We start from the raw sequence: 20,556 nt of genomic DNA on the forward strand, positions 1-20,556 counted from the left end.
ACTGTGGGAGCAGGGTACGGGGGGCCATGACCTAGACCTGCGAGCCAGGGAAGACTTCCCAGAGGAAGCCACCTTTGAAGCTGAAGCCTGAAAGCCGAGGAGGACTTAGTCCGGGTAGAGGAGAAAACTTCCAGAAAGAGGAGGCAGCACATGTGAAGAGCTAGAGAGAGCGTGGCCAACAGAGCAATGAACATGCTCAGTGAGGCAGGGCTTGGGCGGTGGGCGGGGTAGGGGACGGGAAAGGCAGAGTTGAGAGTGAGGTCAGCGTGTGAATCACACTAGGGGCTTTGGACTGTATCCCAAGAGCCACAAGGAACCAATGAAGAGTTTCAAGCGAGGCAATGATGTGGTCAGATGTGCATCTTAGCTGGTTTCCCCAGAGACAGACCTCAAGACAGGCATTTGCAAACAGGTAGTTTATGTGGGAGGTGATTCCAGATAATACCAGTAGGGAAGTGGGGAATTGAGACAGGGAAGGGAGACAGCCAAGAGAGCACTTGGGGTCAAGCAGGTCACCATTGTGGGTACTGGAGCTTAACCCTGTTGGGAAACTCTGGGAGCCACTGCAGAATATGCCCCTCAGAGTTACCCCCCACCGCCCAGGCGGAGGGAGCTGGGCTATTTATACACCACTTCCCATTAGCCATCGGTTGAGGGCTCTTCTGGGCTGGGTCGGGCATGGACACTGTTCCCCAGTACTTCTGGCCTCCCCGTGGGACCCTCAGGCAGAGATGGAGGGCCAGCATGGAGCGGGGCTGAGGGGGTACGGGGAGGGTGCCAGCACCACTGTGGCTGTGAGTAGGAGGGACAGTGAGGGGGAGATAGGAGCCTAGTGATCAGTGAGGAGGCCACAGGAAGACTCGTCCAACCAAGAGATGTTGATGGCCTGGGCCAGAGAGGCTGTGGTTATGAGCAGAAGAGGCTGAACTGGCTGGCCTTGGTGACGGATGTGGGGGAACAAAGATCACTGCAGAGAGGACTCACAGCCTATCAAAGCTGCAAGGGGCCCCCTGCACCTCCCCCCAGGCTCTCTACGCCCCCAGACTGCTGTCCTCCAGCAGATCCTCCAACGCTCACACATGTCAGAGACACTGATGCTGCCGCCACAGCAGCTGGGGGCCACACCTCGGAGACCACGAAGTGTGTTTGAAGGGAGATGAAGGAGCTGTGGCAACTGCTTAAAAAACAAAAACCGGGCTGTTGTCAACCCCAGCCCGAAGTCTTGGAAGAGATCACTTGGGCGGGGAGAGAGAGAGAGAGGAAAAAACAAGCAATCCAGCCCAGCCCACAGCCTGAGTGCCACCCTGCTCCCTGAATCTCCTCCGGGCCCACATCATCTTCCCATCAGACACAGGCCACAAGAAGACAGATGCTCTGCATGGCTTGTTCACTGGCACCAGGACCTGGTTGACAGAAGGTGATCAGTAACCATCGGTGAATGATGGAACCCATGAAAGGTCCCTGCCCTTCTGTGCTCCATGCCCTGGGGAGGGAAGTGCTGGGGGCAATTGAATGGTGGCTCTAAGGACAGGGCCCGCCAGGGTGGGGTGGGAGGATGGTTGGGAAAGGGGATGGGGGTGTTGAAGCAGCAACGGGAAAGATGGAATGGTGTCATCACCAGCGTTATTAGTTGCCAGAAATGGAAGCCAAGTCTGGATGAAATAAGTAGAAAAATAATTCCGCCCTAACCAGTGACGCATGGGAAGTGCTGTATGGATGCCCAGCTCCCTCCATCCCAGCTGGGATAACTCTTCATTGGCTCTGGTTGCCCATATGGTGACTTGCTGGATAAAGACCCTTTTATGGGTCACCCTCCCTCCCCTGGCCTACTTCCCCTCTCCCCTAGTGGGCTTCCTGGGGTCGCTTCCAACATAATTACCTGTACTCTAATCTGGTCTCAGCCTCAGCTTCTGAAGGGACCCCGTGCCTGGGCAGCTGCATCTGACTGGCAGGTCCAGTCACATGTCATTTCCTAGTTGCAGGGGAGGTTGGAGAAGCAAGAATAGGGCATTTTCAGCTTCTGAGGGGAGGTGGCTCTGCTTCCCACCAGACTCATTGGTGCTGTGTCATCAGCACCCCTATAGGAAGCTGTCCTAATCTGTTCAGGCTGCTATAACAAAATACTCCAAACTGGGTGGCTCTTTTTTGTTTTGTTTTGTTTTGTTTTTGCAGTACGTGGGCCTCTCACTGCTGTGGCCTCTCCCATTGCGGAGCACAGGCTCCGGACGCGCAGGCTCAGCGGCCATGGCTCACGGGCCCAGCCGCTCCGCGGCATGTGGGATCCTCCCGGACCGGGGCACAAACCCGTGTCCCCTGCATTAGCAGGTGGACTCTCAACCACTGCGCCACCAGGGAAGCCCCAAAATGCGTGGTTTTTAAACAACAGAAATTTATTTCTTATAGTTCTAGAGGCTGGAAGTCCAAGATCAAGGTGCTGGCAGATTCAGTGGGCCTGCTTTCTGGTTCATAGAAGGCATTTTCTCACTGTGTCCTCACATAGGGGAAGGGACCAGGGATCTCTCTGGGGCCTCTTTTATAAGGGCAGTAACCTACATTATGAGGGCACCACCCTCATGACCTAATCACCTTCAAAGGCCTCACCTCCTAACACAATCACCCTGGGGATTACTATTTCAATATATGAATTGTGGGGAGACACGAACATTGAGACCACAGCCTAAATGGCATATTCAAATTATGGTAATTTGAGGAGGGTTTTTATTTATTTATTTTTATAAAGAGCCTGTTTACAAAGGTGTAGGGGGCTGTAGAGAAGCAGAAGGGGTAGTACAATAGCTCGGGATTAGTAGTGGTGAAGCGGTTACCATCCCTAGGTCCGAAGGGATGAGAGGAGGGAGCAGTGGCTGGAACCCAGAAAGAGAGAGACATGCAGAGACTTCCCAGAGAGGAGCAGTGATACAGGGACACAGTCAACCCAAGGCCACCTCACTGAGAGGCACTGAGGGGAGTCCATGGCCTGTAACTGTGCTCTCCCCTTCTCCCTTCCTCCCATATCATGCTCACTGACAGGCGGGCTCAGATCGGCCAGCCTCCGGGCCAGAGCTGGGTGGGGCAGGGTACGGATGAGACCTGAGGGCAGATGGAAGTCACCTGGCACAGCAGGGAACATCCCGAACAAACAAGGGGCCCCAAGTGTGACGAAATGTCAGCGAAATGTCAATGAAAATACCTCATTAGGGCTGAGAGCTCCATAGCTGCCCCTCAACATCAGCCATTCCTTTTCCTCGGTAATACCACCCATTTCCCCCAAGGGCCCTCCTGTCGGGGTCCCACTGGTCTCTCCAGAGCTGTGCTCAGAGTGGAGTGCCCACGACTCACGGAGACCTGGCTCGGCCACTAACCTCGGCAGCCACGGTCAAATCCCTTCTGAGCCTCAGTTTCCTTAAATGGAAAACCAGGAGGGTTAAGCAGATGAACTTCCAGGACTGCTTCTATAGCACTGACCTTCTAGAAAGGCTCATGGCCCCCTTCCAAACAGCCTGGGAAGGGAGTAAAACACGGATTGTCCTTTTGGGGAAACCGAGGCTCAGGGAGGCTTGCTGGAGGTCACTGACCACGTGGGGACTAGAACAAGCCTGCCTTCTCTTGCCAGAGTTGTTTCCGGAGCCGGGCCTGCCCTGGCCCTGCTTTCCTTGAGGGTATGGCCCATACCCGTGTTTATTTTCAATAAGTGCAGCAGACAGCATGAAGCTCCGTGATTTCTCTTGTGCTCTCGTTTGTGCACGTGGCTGTGAAGGGAAAGGTGTAAGAACGGTGGTTTCAACCAGGCTTCCAGAGCTTGGCAATCCCCCCGCCCAACTTGGGGATTCAGGGTCAGTGCAATGTCACTGCTGGGCTTTTGAGCCTATGGGTCCACGCGGACCTCAAAGGGCTTAATTTGTGGGGAGTTTCAAAGAGAGTCAGGAGGGCTGTATCAGCAACTCTGAACCCCATGGACAACGGCCCTTCACAGCCGAATCCTACCAGGTCTAGGAGGCTACCCTGAATCTTGCCACCCACCCCATGGGCCTGTGTTCTGAGGCCTGTGTCCCAGGCACATGAAACAAGGACCAGTTCACTTTATATCACAGCCTGAGGCTCTGGGGATTCCTGCATGCCAAGCCCAGGAAGCCCTCAGACGCTGCCTGGTTGAAACCACTGCCGTCTCTCCTCGAACTGTGGGGCAGGGGAGAGCTGTTAGTCTGCCAGATGGGTTCTGCCGAAATTAGAGTTTCCAAACTGGTTGCTCCGGATCAGTCATGGCCTGCATACATGTCCTCTTTGGTTTGTACTGTGCTTGCCCATATAGGTTTATTTTTACAAAGTGAAATGAATTGCCAACACTTATAAGGCACGCTGGGATTTCTGGTTACTTTAAGAAATTAGAAAACCTGGCAGCACCGGGCTCACACTCCTGCCTGGGAATGTTTGGCTGGTGCAGAGCTGTCCATCCCCCACCCCCTCCCTGGATAAGACGTGCCCTTTGGTTCACCAGAATCCTCACCATTCCCTCTTGTTTCTCGGCTCAGAGCTGAATGCCCATTGGCATTGATCACTGTTTATGCCGCTGTTACTCAAATCAGAGAGTTATGAGGAAAGTAAAATATTTTGGGTCCCCCCATTTCCAGCCAAAGTGGAAAAATAGTTTATTTACATTATTTGCCTACCTCTGGGGTCAACCACCCGTTCTGTTGGGTAGGGTTGCTAATGTAGGAGTTTATCTCCAAGGCTGTGTTTGGTCTCCATCCTCTCCTCTGTCACAACCAACACCATCACGCTCACCGTCACATCACATTTATTGGTCCTCTGTCAGGCTGTGTACACAATGAGACAGGTCAAAAGAGCTCTGGATTTGTCTGAGAGGCAAAGCTTGGTGGGCAAAGGAAGCAGAGCAAACAGAGCAGCTGGGGCCAAAGGGGTTAGATCTAATATGATGAAGAATTCACCACGCTAGAAGAGGGGCTGTAAGGGAATGGTACAAATGACACCAGGCAGCCTGGTGGGAACAGCCTCCTGGCCTTCTGCCTGGCTCCTGACCTGAGCTGGGACCTGTGTAGCAGTGGCCCAACTCCAGCTCATTTCTGGGGCTTGAGAATATCGAAGAGCTAAGGTAGTTTGGACAGGGTGACTCAGGGCTGGCCTGTAAATTCAGCCACCTCACTGAAAAAAAAAAAGCCTCAGTTTTCCAACTGTCTAATGGGGATATGGAGATAGGTCCTCTGGGTCCCTTCGTGAGACCCCTCCAATTCGGCACACTGGTCCTCTCAGGGCCCACTGCTCTCACCACACTGGCCCACTCCGGTTTCCTGGAGGCTCCCCCAGAAGCCCTTGGGGGGCATACTCCAGGCATGTCCCCCCTGCCAGGTGAGGCAAGCACTTAGCGTGGTAGGAGAATCTCAGGTGACCATGCTTCAGGTGGCACTTCACCTCGTGTGAGCCAGACTTTGGAGTCTGGTCACAGGTACCGAGAAGGTCATCGTCCCAGCCATAGTCTGCATCCCAGACCTGCACCCTCAGGGGGCCCCCTGTGGTCAGGACCACATCCCCGAAGTCCAGCCGTGTCATCCACCTGGGGTCGTTATTGTTCTGCACTGTGTCGGTCCTCAGCTCCTGGCCGCCGAAGAAGACCTTCAGGTAGGCGTCCGTGGCAGTGGTCCAGTCTCCCCACAGACCCGTCGCCACGAAGTTCATGACCTCCAGGCGGGCCAGGCCCCTCTTCCTGGGACAGCAGTCCTGGTTGGTGGCCGCCGAGCCATGGCACAGGCACTGGCACGGGTCCTTAGGGTTCTTGCGCTGCCCCGGGGGGCACGGGCGGCTGCAGTCCCTCCAGCGTGCCCTGTCCGTCACGTACGTGCTCACAGCCTGCCTGAGCGCCTCCCGCCGCGGGTCATGGCTGTCCAGGAGCACGTGGAGAGGCTCTAGCGTGTAGTCCACCAGGCCGGGGCTGTCCTGCAACGAGGTCACCCAGGCTGAGAACTGCTCGGGGCTGGCCTGGTTCCCGAACAGCAGGTCATGCATGGACGTGTGGTGGCCGCCAACAACATCAGAACAGCGTTCCCGGTAGGCCTGGTGGAAGGAGGTCCCCATCTTGTGCTGTTTCTTCTTCTCCTCACACGCCTTGAATGCCAACGAGGCACTGGCGTGGCTTCTTATGCTGACCTCGGCCTCGACGGCCAGGCAGTCCTCAACCTCCTGGGCCGTGAGCCCTTCCAGGGCCAGCTCGCAGGTGCGCAGGGCGGTGAGGGCCGAGATGCGGCCGCCCAGCTCCATGGACCGGATGAAGTGGGTGCCATAGCTGGAGATGAGCCTCCGGTAGTGAAGCTCGGTGGAGATGTTGAAGTGGGGGGGAAGGGACTTGAGGGCCCTCTTGAACTCAGGGTGCAGTGGGGGAGTGTGCACCAGGTGGAAACTGAGGGGAGAGAAAAACATCAGGTGGACCCAGTGGTGGGTAGTGTTTTCCCCTGAATAACTCCTGTGAGATTGCCCAAGCTCCCATTAAATGGCGGAACTAGGACTTGGACCCAGGTGGCCTGGCTCCAAAGCTCAAGCTCTGAACCACCAAGCCAGCAGGGAAACCCCCCCTGCCCGTTGCCCCTTGGTGACCTAGGGACTTCGTATAGGTATTTTTGTCTCTGTTTTTCAAAAAAAGTTTTTTCTTTTCTTTTTCTTTTCTAATTTTACAAGTGATGGTGTGACACCGATGGTATCTCTCTGGCTTTGGAACCTAGTCCTGTGGCCTTTGTCTGTCTGTCCCCCGGGTTGGGCCTTGTATACCTGGGCTCCTGACAACTCTGGCCACGCAGGCAGGAGCGCCCTGCCTCACTGTGTGGGAAACATGGCCTCCCGTGAGAGAAGTCAGGGTGGGTGACTCTGGGTCCCATGCATTTCTTAGGGTGAGTAGGTCCCTGAGGGCTCAGGGCATGGCTGCTCTTGTTCAACCTGTAGCCCGAGTTCTTAGCACAGAGCTTGGCAAGGCAGAAGTGAAGAGCGCTTGAACGGATGAAAGAGGCCCAGGGATAGGAGGGCCCCAGCCAGGCCTCCTGCCCACAGGAAGCTAGCCCAGGGAAGTGGCGGTTGGGTGCTCAGTAGACCAGACTGGCACCACCTGGGGCTCTGAGCATAGCCTTGCTGGCTTGCCCTCCACCTGTTCTCTCCCTGGGTTCTTCCAGATCAGGGCCTCAGGGAAGGGGTTACGTGAGAACCAAGACTGCCATCTCCTCCTGGCGGAAGCGGCCTCCAGCTCCCCACGCTGCCATTCCAGGGCTCCCAGACCACACCGAGTTTCCTACGCCTTTTCCAAGTCCCGTCCACCCTCCACTCCCCCCACCCCGGCGCTCACCTGTAGAAGCGACACTCCACTGAGTCCAGGCTGAAGCGGTACTGGTCCTGGTGAGTCTTCTGGGCCGCGAAGTTGGCTTCCCGGGAGTGTGAGCCCGCCATGGTCACGTGCACGTTGCTGCTGGGCTTGGGAGTCATGTCCAGCCCCACCTTCCAGTCGTTACGGATGCTGTTGGCCGCCGCCCCAGCCACCTCCTCGGTGGAGCGACCCTCACCCTTGACCACTTTGCGGTTGCAGCCCAAGCCCTGGGCGCGCCAGTCGGTGAGCGCCAGGGGCAGTCGCTGGACGGCGCCCTGCTGCAGGGCGTTGCGGCAGAGGGTGCAGGTGCCGTCGGGCCGCAGGAAGCGCTGTGTGTCCACCGGGAAGGAGCCTGAGCGCCGGAGGCTGGTCACATCCACGCCCTCCCCTGCCAGCCAGGAGCCGGGCACGAACTTGAGGTTGCGCCGGCACTCAGAGCGTGCGGCCGTGTAGCAGGGGGCAGGGGTGGGTGCGGGCAGAAGCAGGAGGAGGACGCTGGGGAGGAGCGCTCGGGAGGCCATGGAGCTGCGGAGACAGAGGGCAGAAGCTGTGGGCAGGGGCATGGAGGAGGGCCAACCCCTCCAACTGGAGCTTATCAGGCCTTATGGGATGGGGAGGGAATGAGATATCTCCTAAGTCATTGGATGTCAGAGCTGGCATGGCCTTTACAAACCTGGTCCACCCCCTACATTGTACAGATGGACCCAAAGAGGGGAGTGGACTTGCCCAAGGTCACACAGCCAGGAGGAGACCCTTGCTAGGATTTCACTATTTAAGTCCAAATGGGAATCCAGATGGATGGTTTTGTCCCCAGGACCACAGCTACTGCTGGTGGAGAGGGGGCTCTGCGTGCAGAGGAGGGGACGGAGAGTAGCCATAGAAGATTTGGGGAGGAATCTGGGGAATCTGGGAACTCTAGGGAAGCCTGGATTCTGGAGAGGTATTATTGTGGACCCAAGGACAAGCCATGCTTTCTTTCCCCACCTCACCTCTCTCATTATCTCCCCCCACCCCCATTAAGCCCTTAACAGAATTAGAAAAGAAATGAGGTTGGACATCACCCTCATTCTCCCCATTTCCCCTTTGGGGCCCTCTCTCTGAGCTCATGGAAGAACATCAGCCTGAATTCTAGAACAAAAGCAGCCTATGCGCCTGTGCCCCTAGATCCTGTGTGGGGAGGGGCCGTTCGGTTCGCTCGTCTCCCCTTTGGCATTCCCTGCCACGCTCCTCGGGATTCTGGCCGCGTCTGCAAGCTGCCTACTGCCGACTCTCGGACAGTGCTTAGCTGAAAGGTTCTTCCTCACTTTGAGGCGGCTCTGAAGCTTCACTGGGCCTGCTTATGATCTGGAATCTCCTCCCTCTACCCCGTCCAGATTGAGCTCCTCAGAGGCCTCTCCACTCTGGCACCTGCCAGGGACGGACAGCAGCTTGTCTGAGGCCCCGGGGGATTACGGAGAGCAGGAACTTACCCTGTATCCCAGCTGGAACCTTCCGTGCCTTACCTAAAGGAGTGGCTTGAATGGTGGAATTCTAGGCAAAAATGGCAGGCCCCAGGGAGGTAAATAGGAGAAGGGGAGTCTGCTGAAGGCCCTCCGATCATCTTGCTTAGGCAGCCAGCATAGTTCATAACCTTAGTCTAAAGAACTCAGTCTCCATCCTGACCCTCGTCATGTTATTTCCCGGGGAGCCCGTTTCCAGCTTTCTTAGTTTTAATTGTCAGCATTTGAAGGGGCCTTAAAGACTGTGTACTCCAACCTCTTCATTTTGTATAAGAGAAAACTGAAGCCCAGGGTGGGCATGAGGCTGCCCAGCGAGTTAGTGACACGGCACAGTCTGGACCCAAGTCTTTTGCCTCATGGGCTACAGCATTTCCTCCTCCATCAGCCTCTTCCCCAGACAGAGCAGCCCTGCTCTTGTGCCCCTCTGTCCACTCAGAGGCTCCCAGCCGCCCTGACCCCCTGCTTCCTCCCTACCTGGAGTCCTGTGTTGAGATGCTCCTACGAGAGAGACACCCTCTCTCCCCACGGGAGGCTCCTGAAATGGTGGTGCAGCCCCCCACGCCACAGTTCACAGCTCATCACAGCTCATCACGCAGGCCACAGTTCACATCACTTCTGCTTCCTGCCCCGCCCCCCAGCTCTAGTTATGGGTCCCCTTTGCTCTGCCCCGCCCACCAGCACCCACCCTGCCCTCACCTTCTCATCCGGCCTGCTGACAGCCCTCAGGAAGCAAGCCGAGAGGGCCAGAGGCTCATCTGCCAAGCAGAGCCGCCTGGGGCATGGGAACCCCGGGGCCAACAGGTGAGGTTTAGTGGGTGGAGCAAGAACGCAGCGGGCTGAGAGCTTTGAGATTCAGCTCTGGTGCTGATGACGGGCCAGCAGGGACAGCTTCCCTGCTTCTCGGGAAGCCAGTCTGCCTGGATTTGGGCCAGCTCGGGTGCGCACTAACTGGGTGGCCTGATCAGCTTCTTTAGCCGCTCTGTGCCTCAGTTTCCTCATCTCAACCCCATGGGTTGTGAAGAACTGGGGAGTTTCTACGTGTGAAGTGCTCAGAACAGTGCCTGGCCCTCTGTGAGTGTTAAAGCACGTGACCATTCCCTCCTCCCGGGGCAGTGGGGAGAAAATAAATGTTGTTCACACCTGCTTGCCCACTTCCTGCCCACACCTGCACCCCAGCCCAGGCCAGTTCTGGGCCCCAAACGCAGACCTCAGGACAGGGTCTCCTGTTCCTCACTTTGTGAGGGGAACCAGTGGCCGTGCCGGTCTCCAGCCTCCTCCCTAGCCCTGGTCTGTGATTGACCCCATAGTGCAGGTGGGCGGGCAGCTGTGCGACACTGCGGGGAATCGAGACTTGGGTGAGGCCAGAGGCCTGGGGCCTTCTCCAACCTTTGTCTTACATGAGGTTTCCATGGGTTGAGTGACTCACAGGACAACTTCTCGGGGGGCAAAGTCATACTGGTCTGAGGTGGAGATAGTTGGGTAAGTGGGGAACTGTTCTTGTGAGTTCGCCCTCTAACCACGTTAGCGACAGGAAGAAGTAGCCACAGGCCTCAGACCACATGTGACACCATGGGATGGCTCATCCCTTGAGTTTATGTCCCCCACTGTGTCCCCTGCTCTTACGGGAACTGGGGTTTAAACTGTCTTCTCGAAACCCAGCCCCATCTCCTCCCCACAATGTCCCCCTCCCTGTCCTAGAATTTGCGGCCTCCTGACCCCCTTCTAGCTCCCGCCCGCGGCCTAAGTCAGATATCCAGGCTGTGAGGAGTTTGGTTTGGACCGTGCTCAGAAGACCAGTTTGAGGGGCGTGGAACCCTGCAGAAAATCTGTAGGAAGAGAAAGGTGAGGTAGGGGAGACAGGTTCTAATCCCAGCTTCGATGCAAACTTGCTTTGTGACTCTTGGCAGTACAGTTTTAACCCCTTTCTAGGTTCGTTTCCTCATCTGTAAAACCAAAGGGAGGACTTTGGGATTGCTAAGGATCCTAATGCTGAAATGTGCATTTAGTAGTTTTCACTCGGCGTATGAAGTGGCGAATGTCCAAGAGATGCTGGTGGGGGGTGGTCCGTGAAAGAGCAGTGATGACGTTGAAGTTTACAACTACTGATTTTGGCCTGTGTAGCTGATGACAGCTGTCCTCTCCGACTGAAACTTAGCACTTGAAATGTGTTTTCATCACAGTTTTTCCGCAGAGACGTAAGATGCAATTTTCCGACACCGTCTGTAGGGTTTATTATTAACAACTTTGTTGAGACATAATTCACATAGCACACAATTCACCCGTTTAAAGTGTACAGTTCAGTGGGTTTTAGTATATTCGCAGAGTTGTGCAACCAGCACCACAATCAGTTTTAGAACGTTTTCATCACTCCCGCAAAGAAACCGGGTACCCGTTAGCAGTCACTGCTCCTTCCCCCGACGCCAATCTACTTTCTGTCTCTATGGATTTTCCTGTTAATTGAATCATACAAGATGTGACTTTTTGTATCTGGCTTATTCCAAGTAACATAATATTGTCAAGGTTCATCCAAGCTGTAGTATGTATCAATACTGTATTCCTTCTATGGCTGAATAATATTCCATTGTATGGACATACCACATTTGTTTATCCATTTATCAGTTGATGGACATTTTGGTTGTTTTCACTTTCTGGCTATTGTGAATAATGCTGCTATGAACATTTGTGTACAAATTCTTTGTGTGTACATATGTTTTCATTTCTCTTGGATCTATATGTAGGAGTGGAATTGGTGGGTCTACAGTAACTCTTTAGGAACTGTCTTCCTACGTGGCTGCCTCGTTTTACATTGCCACCAGCAAGTGCGTGAAGGTTCCAAGTTCTCCGCATCCTTGTTATTATCTGACTTTTTGATTATAGCCATTCTTATGTGTGTGAAGTGTTGTCTCATTGTGGTTTTGATTTGATTCCCCAGTGGCTAATGATGTTGAGCATCTTTTCATTTGCTTATTGGTCACTTGTATATCTTTTTTGGAGCAATGTCTATTTGAGTCCTTTGCCCATTTTTGAATTGGGTTATTTGTCTTCTTCTTATTGATTTATAATAGTTCTTTATTTCAGATTCTAGACCCTTATCAGGTATATGATTTGCAAATATTTTCTCCTATTCTCTGAGTTGTTTTTTCACTCACTTGATGGTGTCCTTCGAAGCATGAATGATGTTAATTTTGATGAAGCCCAATTTATCTATTTTTTTCTTTTGTTGGTTATACTTTTAGTGTCCTATCTAAAAGTCTTTGCTTAACCCAAGGTCATGAAAAACCCTATATTTTCTTCTAAGAGCCTTATAGATAGCTCTTACATTTAGGCCTGTGATCTACTTGGCGTTTATATTGTGTATGGAAAGGGGTCCACCTTCATTCTTATGCACGTGGATATAGTTTTGATATATATTTTTTTGAGGTTACAAAATGTTTACTCTTGACAGAAAAGCTCCATGGATACTCTACACAGAATGCATGAGAAGGATACTGATCCTGAGGACATCTACTTATATAAACTCTACCTGCTGCAAACACGAACTGTAATGAAAGGAAGGAGGTCCTTTAACAAATCCTGTGTTTAGATTGTACTTTTACTGTGCATATTTTAGAGATCCAAAATGCAGTCCCAGGCGTTGTTCCCTTCGTCCTGTGATCATTCTTTGTTCCCTTTTCTTTACAGATTTGTGAAACTTTGGGATTCTTCCTCGCCCCTCAAATGAGTTATCCATAGTTATTCTTGAGTTATCACCTTCAGTCACATGAAATAAGTTGAAGAGTTTTTCCACTTTCTCCCTGCTGTGGCAGAGTTTGTAGAAGGCTCAGTTTTTGTAGTTGGGTAGATTTGTAACTGCAGGGTCCGTGCCTTCAGTAGCTCTGTTCAGGTTCTCCTCCAGCTGTTTTTCTGGTATCGGTTTTGGCAAGTTACATTTTTCTAGGAAACCTTCTTGTCTGTAAAATTTCACACTTGTGGTCATGAAGTTATTTACAACAGTCTCTCTTTCTCTTAAAAGTTTTTTTTTCTTAATCAGTAGTGATACCCCTTTTTTAGATTATCATTTTTATTATGGTTTTTCTCTTTTTTCCAAATCATTCTTGTTAAAGATTTTTATGTAGTTTTGTTACTTTTCTCAAAGAATCTGCTCTTGGCTTTATTCATCCTCTACATTGTATCATTATTTTCCATTTTTTTCATTTCATTCTTATATTTTTATTTCCTTCCTTTTTCCTGTATTCTTTGGGTTTCTTCTATTGTTCTTTTTCTAATGTCTTGAGATGAATCCTTAGTTCATTAACTTTCACTCTTCTTTTTTGAACTGATGTATAACTGACGTATAACATTATTATTAGTTTCTGGTGTACAACATAACAATTTGATGTTTGTATATATTGTGAAATTATTACTACAAAAAGTCTAGTTAACATCCATCACCTTACTTAGTTACAAAATCTTTTTTTTCACTTGTAGTGAGAACTTCAAAGATCTATTCTCTTAACAGCTTTCAGATATGCAATACAGTATGATTAACTGTAGTCACCATGCTGTAGATTACATCCCCATGACTTATTTGTGGCTGGAAGTCTGTACCTTTTGGCCTCCTTCACCCATCTCACTGACCCCCAACCCCTGCCAATTTGTTCTCTGTATTTATGAGTTTGGCTTTTAACGAGAAGAGTCCATATATAAATAAGATCGTATGGTATTTGTCTTTCTCTGTCTGACTTATTTCACTTACCATAACATCCTTAAGGTCCATCCGTGCTGTTGCAAATGGCAAGATTTCCTTCTTCTTTATGGCTGAATAATCATGATAAATATATATGTTTGTATATCTATCATCTATCTATAATTTTCTTAATTTTCTTTATCCATTCATCCATCAATGGACACTTAGGTTGTTTCTGTATCTTGGCTCTTGTAAATAATGCTGCAATGAACATGGGGGTGCAGATACCTTTTCAAGTTAGTGTTTTTGTTTTCTTTGGACAAATACCCAGAAGTGGAATTACTGGATTAGACTTTCTTCTTTTTTAATGTAAGCATTTAAGCTTCTCCATTTCTCTAACAATCTTTCTAACTGTATCTCTAAAGTTTTGGTATGAAGTATTTTCATTATTGCCTAGTTTCTTCATATTTTCTAAATTTCCTTATGATTTTTCTTTGACCTGTGAGTTTTGTTTTTTTTTTTGCAGTACGCGGGCCTCTCACTGTTGTGGCCTCTCCCGTTGCGGAGCACAGGCTCCGGACGCGCAGGCTCAGCGGCCATGGCTCACGGGCCCAGCTGCTCCGCGGCATGTGGGATCTTCCCGGACCGGGGCACGAACCCGCATCCCCTGCATCGGCAGGCGGACTCTCAACCACTGCGCCACCAGGGAAGCCCTTGAGTTATTGTTTTAAGTGTGCTTTTTACATTTTGAAGAAAATGGAGTTTTATTTATTTATTTAATTTTGGCTGTGTTGGGTCTTTGTTGCTGCACGTGGGCTTTCTGGTTGCAGTGAGCAGGGGCTACTCTTCTTTGCAGTGCGCGGGCTTCTCATTGTGGTGGCTTCTCTTGTTGCAGAGCATGGGCTCCTGGTGCACAGGCTTCAGTAGTTGTAGCGCACGGGCTTATTTGCTCTGCGGCACGTGGGATCATCCCAGACCAGGGCTCGAACCCGTGTCCCCTGCATTGGCAGGCAGATTCTTAACCATTGCACCACCAGGGAAGTCCGAAAATGGAGTTTTAAATGCTATCTTTCGGTTATTGATTTCTAACATAGTTGCATTGTAGTCAGAACATGTTGCCTATATGACAGCCATTCTTTGATGGTTGTTGAAATTTTCTCTGTGGTCTACTAAATGTTAAGTTTTTGTAAACGTTCCTATGTATTTGAGAAGAATACCTATTTGCTAATTTTTGGTTGCAGGGTTCTATGTTCAAATCTATGGTTTGTCGATATATTAATTACTGAGAGAATCATTAAAATCTCCCACTGTGAAGACATTCAACATCTGTAGATTTCTCCCTGCAGCTAGAGTTCTGTCAACTTTTGCTTTAGGTTTTTTTTTTTTTTTTTTTTTTGCGGTACGCGGGCCTCTTACTGCTGTGGTCTCTCCAGACGCACAGGCTCAGCAGCCATGGCTCACGGGCCCAGCCGCTCCGCGGCACTTGGGATCCTCCCGGACCGGGGCACGAACCCATGTCCCCTGCATTAGCAGGCAGACTCTCAATCACTGCGCCACCAGGGAAGCCCTGCTTTAGGTTTTGAGGCTGTTTTATGAAACAAGTGTAGTATCATTTTGCCTTCTTGGTGAATTGAACTGTTTGTGTAGTGACCCTTTTAATTCCTAGTAATGTTTTTAGCCACAGTATCAATTTTGTCTCATATTAATAGAGCTATCCCAACTTTTTTTTTTACTATTGCTATTTTAGACTGTGGTAGATTACACATAACATAAAATTTACTATCTTAATCATTTTTAACGGTACCGACTTTCTTTTGATTAGTACTCACTGTGGGGATCTATCTTACTTTCAAACTCCTTGTGTTCTTATGTTTTAAGTGGGTCTCTGTTAAACATAATTAGATTTTGTTTTGTCATCCAATCTGAGTAACTACATGACTGCATTAAGTCCATTTACATTTATTGTGATTATTGTTCTGTTAGTGTTTATTTCTGCCATCATGTGTTTTGTTTTTTCATTGTCCTGCTTCTTCTTTGCTTCCCTTTCTGCACTCCTTTCCTGCCTTCTTTTATGGTAGATTGACTAAACTTTTTAAAAAGTACATTCTTTTCCCTCTCATGGCTTAGATCTTAGAATCTTTCTGATTCTCTAGTGGTTACCCATAAAAATGCTAACACGCATTCTTCTCAAGATCTAACATTCTTTACTGTTATTCTCCTTTCCAGGGATACTTAGTATGCTGTTATCTAAAATCACCCTTTCTCTTTCTGAGGGTTATTTTTTCTGGTATTTTAGTTCTAGCTTACTTTTCCTCTACTAAATTAGTCATTGGTACTATTACTTGATACCGTCAGTTTGTTTATATTTACCTACACATTTACCAATTTCTTTTCTCATTATTCTCTGGGCTTCCTTTGGGGATAATTCTCCTTTTTCTTAAGGTGCACGCATTAGAAGGGCATCAGTGGGTGTCTCTGGTGGCATACACTCTCAGTTTCTGTTTGCCTGAAACGTCTTTGTTGCGCCCTTGTTTTTGAATCATAATTTCAGCTGACTGACACTTTGAAGTTATTGCTGGTTGACATCTCTCAACACTCTGAAGTTACTCCACTGTTTCTGGCTTCCATTGTTGCTGTTGTTTAATTGTCATTACTTTTATTGAGAATTTGTGGTTTTGGGTTGGGGAAGCACTGTTTTTAAGATCTTTTCATTTTTGATTTTCTGAAATTGTACAACAAAGTATGTATCCAGATATGAATTGCTTTTAATTGATCTTGTTTGGGATTTGTTCTTCCTGTACCTGAGGATTCACATCTTTCATCATTCTGGAAAATGATGAAAACATCTTGGCCATTATCCCTTCATATATTCCATCTCCCTCATTCTCTCTCTCTCTCTTTTTTTTTTTTTTTTTGCGGTACGCGGGTCTCTCACTGTTGTGGCCTCTTCCGTTGCGGAGCAAAGGCTCCGGACACGCAGGCTCAGCGGCCATGGCTCACGGGCCCAGCCGCTTCGCGGCATGTGGGATCTTCCCAGACTGGGGCACAAACCCGTGTCCCTTGCATCGGCAGGAGGACTCTCAACCACTGTGCCACCAGGGAAGCCCCCATTCTCTCTATTTTTGACTTTTGCAATTAGCAATATAATAGGCCTTCTCACTCTCTCTTCCTGGTCTGTTATACTCTTTCTTGTCTACTTTTTGTCTCTCTGTACTGTGTTCTCATTATTTTTCTCTAGTTCTTTGTTTCAGTTCACTGATTCTTGCTTTAGCTTTGTCTAATGTGCTATTTAATCCATCCATTGAGTTTTTAAATTAGGTAATACATTTACCAAGATTCAAAAATCAAAACAATATAAAAAGATATATAGTGATTAAACCCCTTCCTGCTCCTTTACCCACCTGCCCCCGCTCTAACTTACCTCCACAGGTGCCACTTTTTTCCTTTTCTTTTTTCTTATTTTTAGTTTCTTTGGTGTCTTCTCAGAATTTTTTCACACTGATACAAGCAAATACTAGTAGAAATGTTTTCTTATTTTCTCCCTTTCTCACACAAAAGGAAGCATGTTATACGTCTTGCTTTGTACTTTGATTTTGTTATTAAATAGTATAGTTTGGAGATATTTACATATCAGCACATAGTTTCCTCATTCTTTTATTTTTAAACACTTGCATAGTATTTTATTATATGGATGAACAATAACTTATTTGACCAGCCTCCTATTGATGAGCATTTGTGTTGTTTACAGTCTTTTTCTCTTACAAACAATGCTGCAGTGAATAACCTTGTACATATCTTATTTTGGATATGTGCAGGTGTATCTGTGTATAAATTTCCAGAGGTTGAATTGCTGGGTCAGAACCTTATATATGTTCAATTTTGTTATAAACTACATGTATACATGCACACATGCATACACATATACATATATATACACACATATGTTACACATATACATATAGAATATATATATACATACATATGTACATATATACATATATATATATACCCTCCATAGGGCTGGCATCCGTTTTCACTCCTACAGCAATGCATGAGTGGACCTGTTTTCCTTAGCCTTATCTACGGAGTATGTGGTCAAACTTCCAGATTTTTGTCTAGTTCATTTTTACTTCCAATGACTTATTATTTACTTATAAGCTCTCTGTTTCATTCTGTTCCAACTTTTGTGATTATGTTTTCTATTCCTTTAAAAAAGTTTAAAAACATTCAAACATACTCATTTAAAATTTTATGTCTAGTCATGCCAATACCTGTAACCCTTGGTGTATCAAATCCTTTATGTTGTTATATCAGCTGACTCTCCCCTCTTAGTGGCTTGTATCCTTGAGCGTTTTGTTTGTAAGTTTAGATTGTGAGCTCATGCTTGATTGCCTTTATCTGTGGGAATCCCACAAAGCCTGGGTTGAGAAATTCCTCCAAAGTAGGTTTGCTTTGGTTTTATGAGGCACCTCCCAGTTTTACCAACCCATCTATTTGTATTAATTTTTTGGCTTGGCATATTCTAACCCATACACGTGGTGTAAATTTGAACCTCAAATGAAGGGGGAGGGGTAGGTCTGTGGTTATGATGTTTTAGGAGCGATTTTGTCCTTCCACTCAGATTTGAGAGTGAGACAAACAAATATCTTTCTTGACTCCCTTTCCCAATAAATACTTTCTTTTTCTAGTCTCCCCTTTCATTGACATTATTAGCCCTTTGAGCATTTATTTAGGTTTTATGTGGGATGATCTCAGCTTCATTTCCCCTACCCCACCCCCGTCCTTAAGACATGATTGCCTTTTACTCCTCTGGTCATTACAACTTGGGCTCTGGTTTTCCTGGAGAGGCACATGCCCTCAGGGCATCCATGGCTGGTCTGCCTGCTTTTCTCCCTAGTTATTACTTCTTTGGTTTTGGCTCCTTGGGATTTCTCTTACTTATTTTAAATCTCATCTATGTTTTCTGATACATGTCACTATATTTAATTTGACCTTTCTAGGTGTTTTGCAGCAGGGGAGATTTTAAGGATAATTATTCTATAGTATTTGATCTCACAAATATTATTCATTCAATAAATGTTTTATTCATATTTATTCAAATATTCCTATTATTCAAATAAAATAGCACCTACTATGTGCTAGACTATTTTATTCTATTTTTTCTATTTTATTCCAAAAGATTCAAAAGCCTCTGATAAGTATAGCAACCGCCAGCGAATTCATACAGCATTAAAGTAATGGAAAGTTTTTCCTGTTTTAACAAAGAGATCTAAGCATGGTGGATGCTGACATTTTCATGTGAAATCAACCCAACTTGGACAGCACTGAGAGGGCATTTGTAACACCCTTGCTTTGAGGTTCACCCCACCACATTAATATCTACTGAGAAGTCTCTATTAATAAAACAGGAATCTAGAGTGCTAATGTGTATATCATAGAAATGAGTAGTAGAAGTAGAATCTCCTGCTTTTTTTTTTTTATCAATAGAGATAATGAGGGTCGCTGTAAGGATATATTACTGTGGGAATCTTTCAGAATGCTGGAACTACAAAGACATCAGGCTCCTCCCTCTCTCCTGTCCTTTCTGTATTTCTCTTTCAGACTTTGCAGTCTTTCATCTCCTCTTCTTTCTCTGCTCCGTTCTTCACTTTTCACTAGGTGCCTTCCTGGGTCACTCATTTGCTTCAATGGTCCCTTCATGGCTGTTTAAACATGGCAGCCCAGCCTTCCCAGTTGGCTCCCATGGCTCACTCTTTTGATTTTGTATAGCATGGACTTTACAGTTTACAAAGACTGTCACATACGTTATTGAATGTACCCCTAACAATGTTGTGACATAAGCAGAATGTTGTTATTCCTAATTATTTTATTTAATGAAAGACTGAGACCCAGCAAGAAGTACTTGCCCAGCATTACACAGCCAACAAGTGACAGAGCAGGGACCAAACCCAGGTTTTCTGGCTCAAGGCTGGGTCTTTCTCAGAAGCCCAGTTCACATACAGCTGCCTAGTAAGTCCACATCCAAGTGAAATTCCAACGTCTGGAAAAATTGGATTTCTAACTGATCAGTGAGCTCCCAATTTTCTGATATTTCTATTAAAGAACAGTAGGTCTGGGATTTCTCTGTGAGAGTGGTGGCCTCAGATTATAGAGTTTAGAAAATTGATGTGGGTTTTGTGAATGTCTTGAGGGCCATGCTTGGTCATGTCTGGGAGTTTTGTAATGGGTTACTAGTGGCCAAGGGCTTGTGAAAATTTAAACGTCTCACTGAGCTTAAAGCTGAATGGAAAAAAAAAAAAAGAAGCTCTGAGTAAGAGTCTGACTAATGGCTCTTTGGAAGAAATAGAGCAGTGTCAGAGACTTTTCCATGTGCCTTTCAGCTAGAAAAGTTTTGTCTTAAAACCCTGAAGCCTTATGCATTTGACCAGCACAAAGTACCGTGCACATTCATCTATTGTAACTCACCCATGAAGTCTTTACTGACCACCTACTATATGCTAGGTGCTGATGATTACAGAGCCACACATGATAGGATTCTATCTTTAATGGGGACAACAGTCCGGAGAAGTTTTAGCACCGTGGCTGAGTTTATAGTCTTGGGAGCCAGACTGCCTGGTCAAAATCACTGCTGTATGCCAACTAACAGTCAACCTTGGATAAGTATCTAATCTCTTTAAGCCTCAGTGTCCTCATATGTAAAATAAGGCCAATAATTGTACCTATCCCACTATGCCTATAACTCAAAGTATTGCTGTGGAGATTGAAAGGTAATGTATGTACAGGGCTTAGCACAGAGTAAAAGATCTAAATAAAAGGTAGGTCATTGGCATAAAATTTTAAAGGGGGTTTGGGATATGTGGCTTAGAAATGAGGAGCTTCAGTGGTCCAGAGTGGTGGTTTTAGGTTCAGTTAACCCACTGATGTCACAGGACTCAGACGCTCTTGACGGATTGGTAGGTGGCAGACATGGTTTTCAGGGGGCAGGATAGCAGGAGCAATGGCATGGAGGCAGGAAAGAGAGAGACCCACATCAA

The 20,556-nt window shown here is 47.9% G+C and overlaps 1 protein-coding gene and 1 long non-coding RNA gene across 2 annotated transcripts in view; one reads left to right on the plus strand and one right to left on the minus strand.

Annotated features, from left to right (window-relative positions):
* Positions 1 to 2,738: 2,738 nt before the first annotated feature.
* PRF1 (perforin 1) lies at positions 2,739 to 9,469 on the minus strand. Its single transcript, XM_032609297.1, has 3 exons — positions 9,331 to 9,469; positions 7,340 to 7,882; positions 2,739 to 6,409 (listed from the first exon to the last, which is right to left on the minus strand). Exons 2-3 carry the CDS (start codon positions 7,876 to 7,878, stop codon positions 5,281 to 5,283), a joined length of 1,668 nt encoding a protein of 555 aa, XP_032465188.1. The 5' UTR covers positions 7,879 to 7,882; positions 9,331 to 9,469; the 3' UTR covers positions 2,739 to 5,280.
* Positions 9,470 to 9,600: 131 nt separating this feature from the next.
* LOC116741916 overlaps positions 9,601 to 20,556 on the plus strand; it is a 36,261-nt gene continuing 25,305 nt past the window's right edge. Inside the window, exon 1 of the long non-coding RNA XR_004346307.1 lies at positions 9,601 to 9,657. This is a non-coding gene — a long non-coding RNA (uncharacterized LOC116741916). The remainder of the gene's footprint in view (positions 9,658 to 20,556) is intronic.

Source organism: Phocoena sinus, chromosome 16, assembly GCF_008692025.1.
Source record: "Phocoena sinus isolate mPhoSin1 chromosome 16, mPhoSin1.pri, whole genome shotgun sequence".
Classification (NCBI taxonomy): Eukaryota; Metazoa; Chordata; class Mammalia; order Artiodactyla; family Phocoenidae; genus Phocoena; species Phocoena sinus.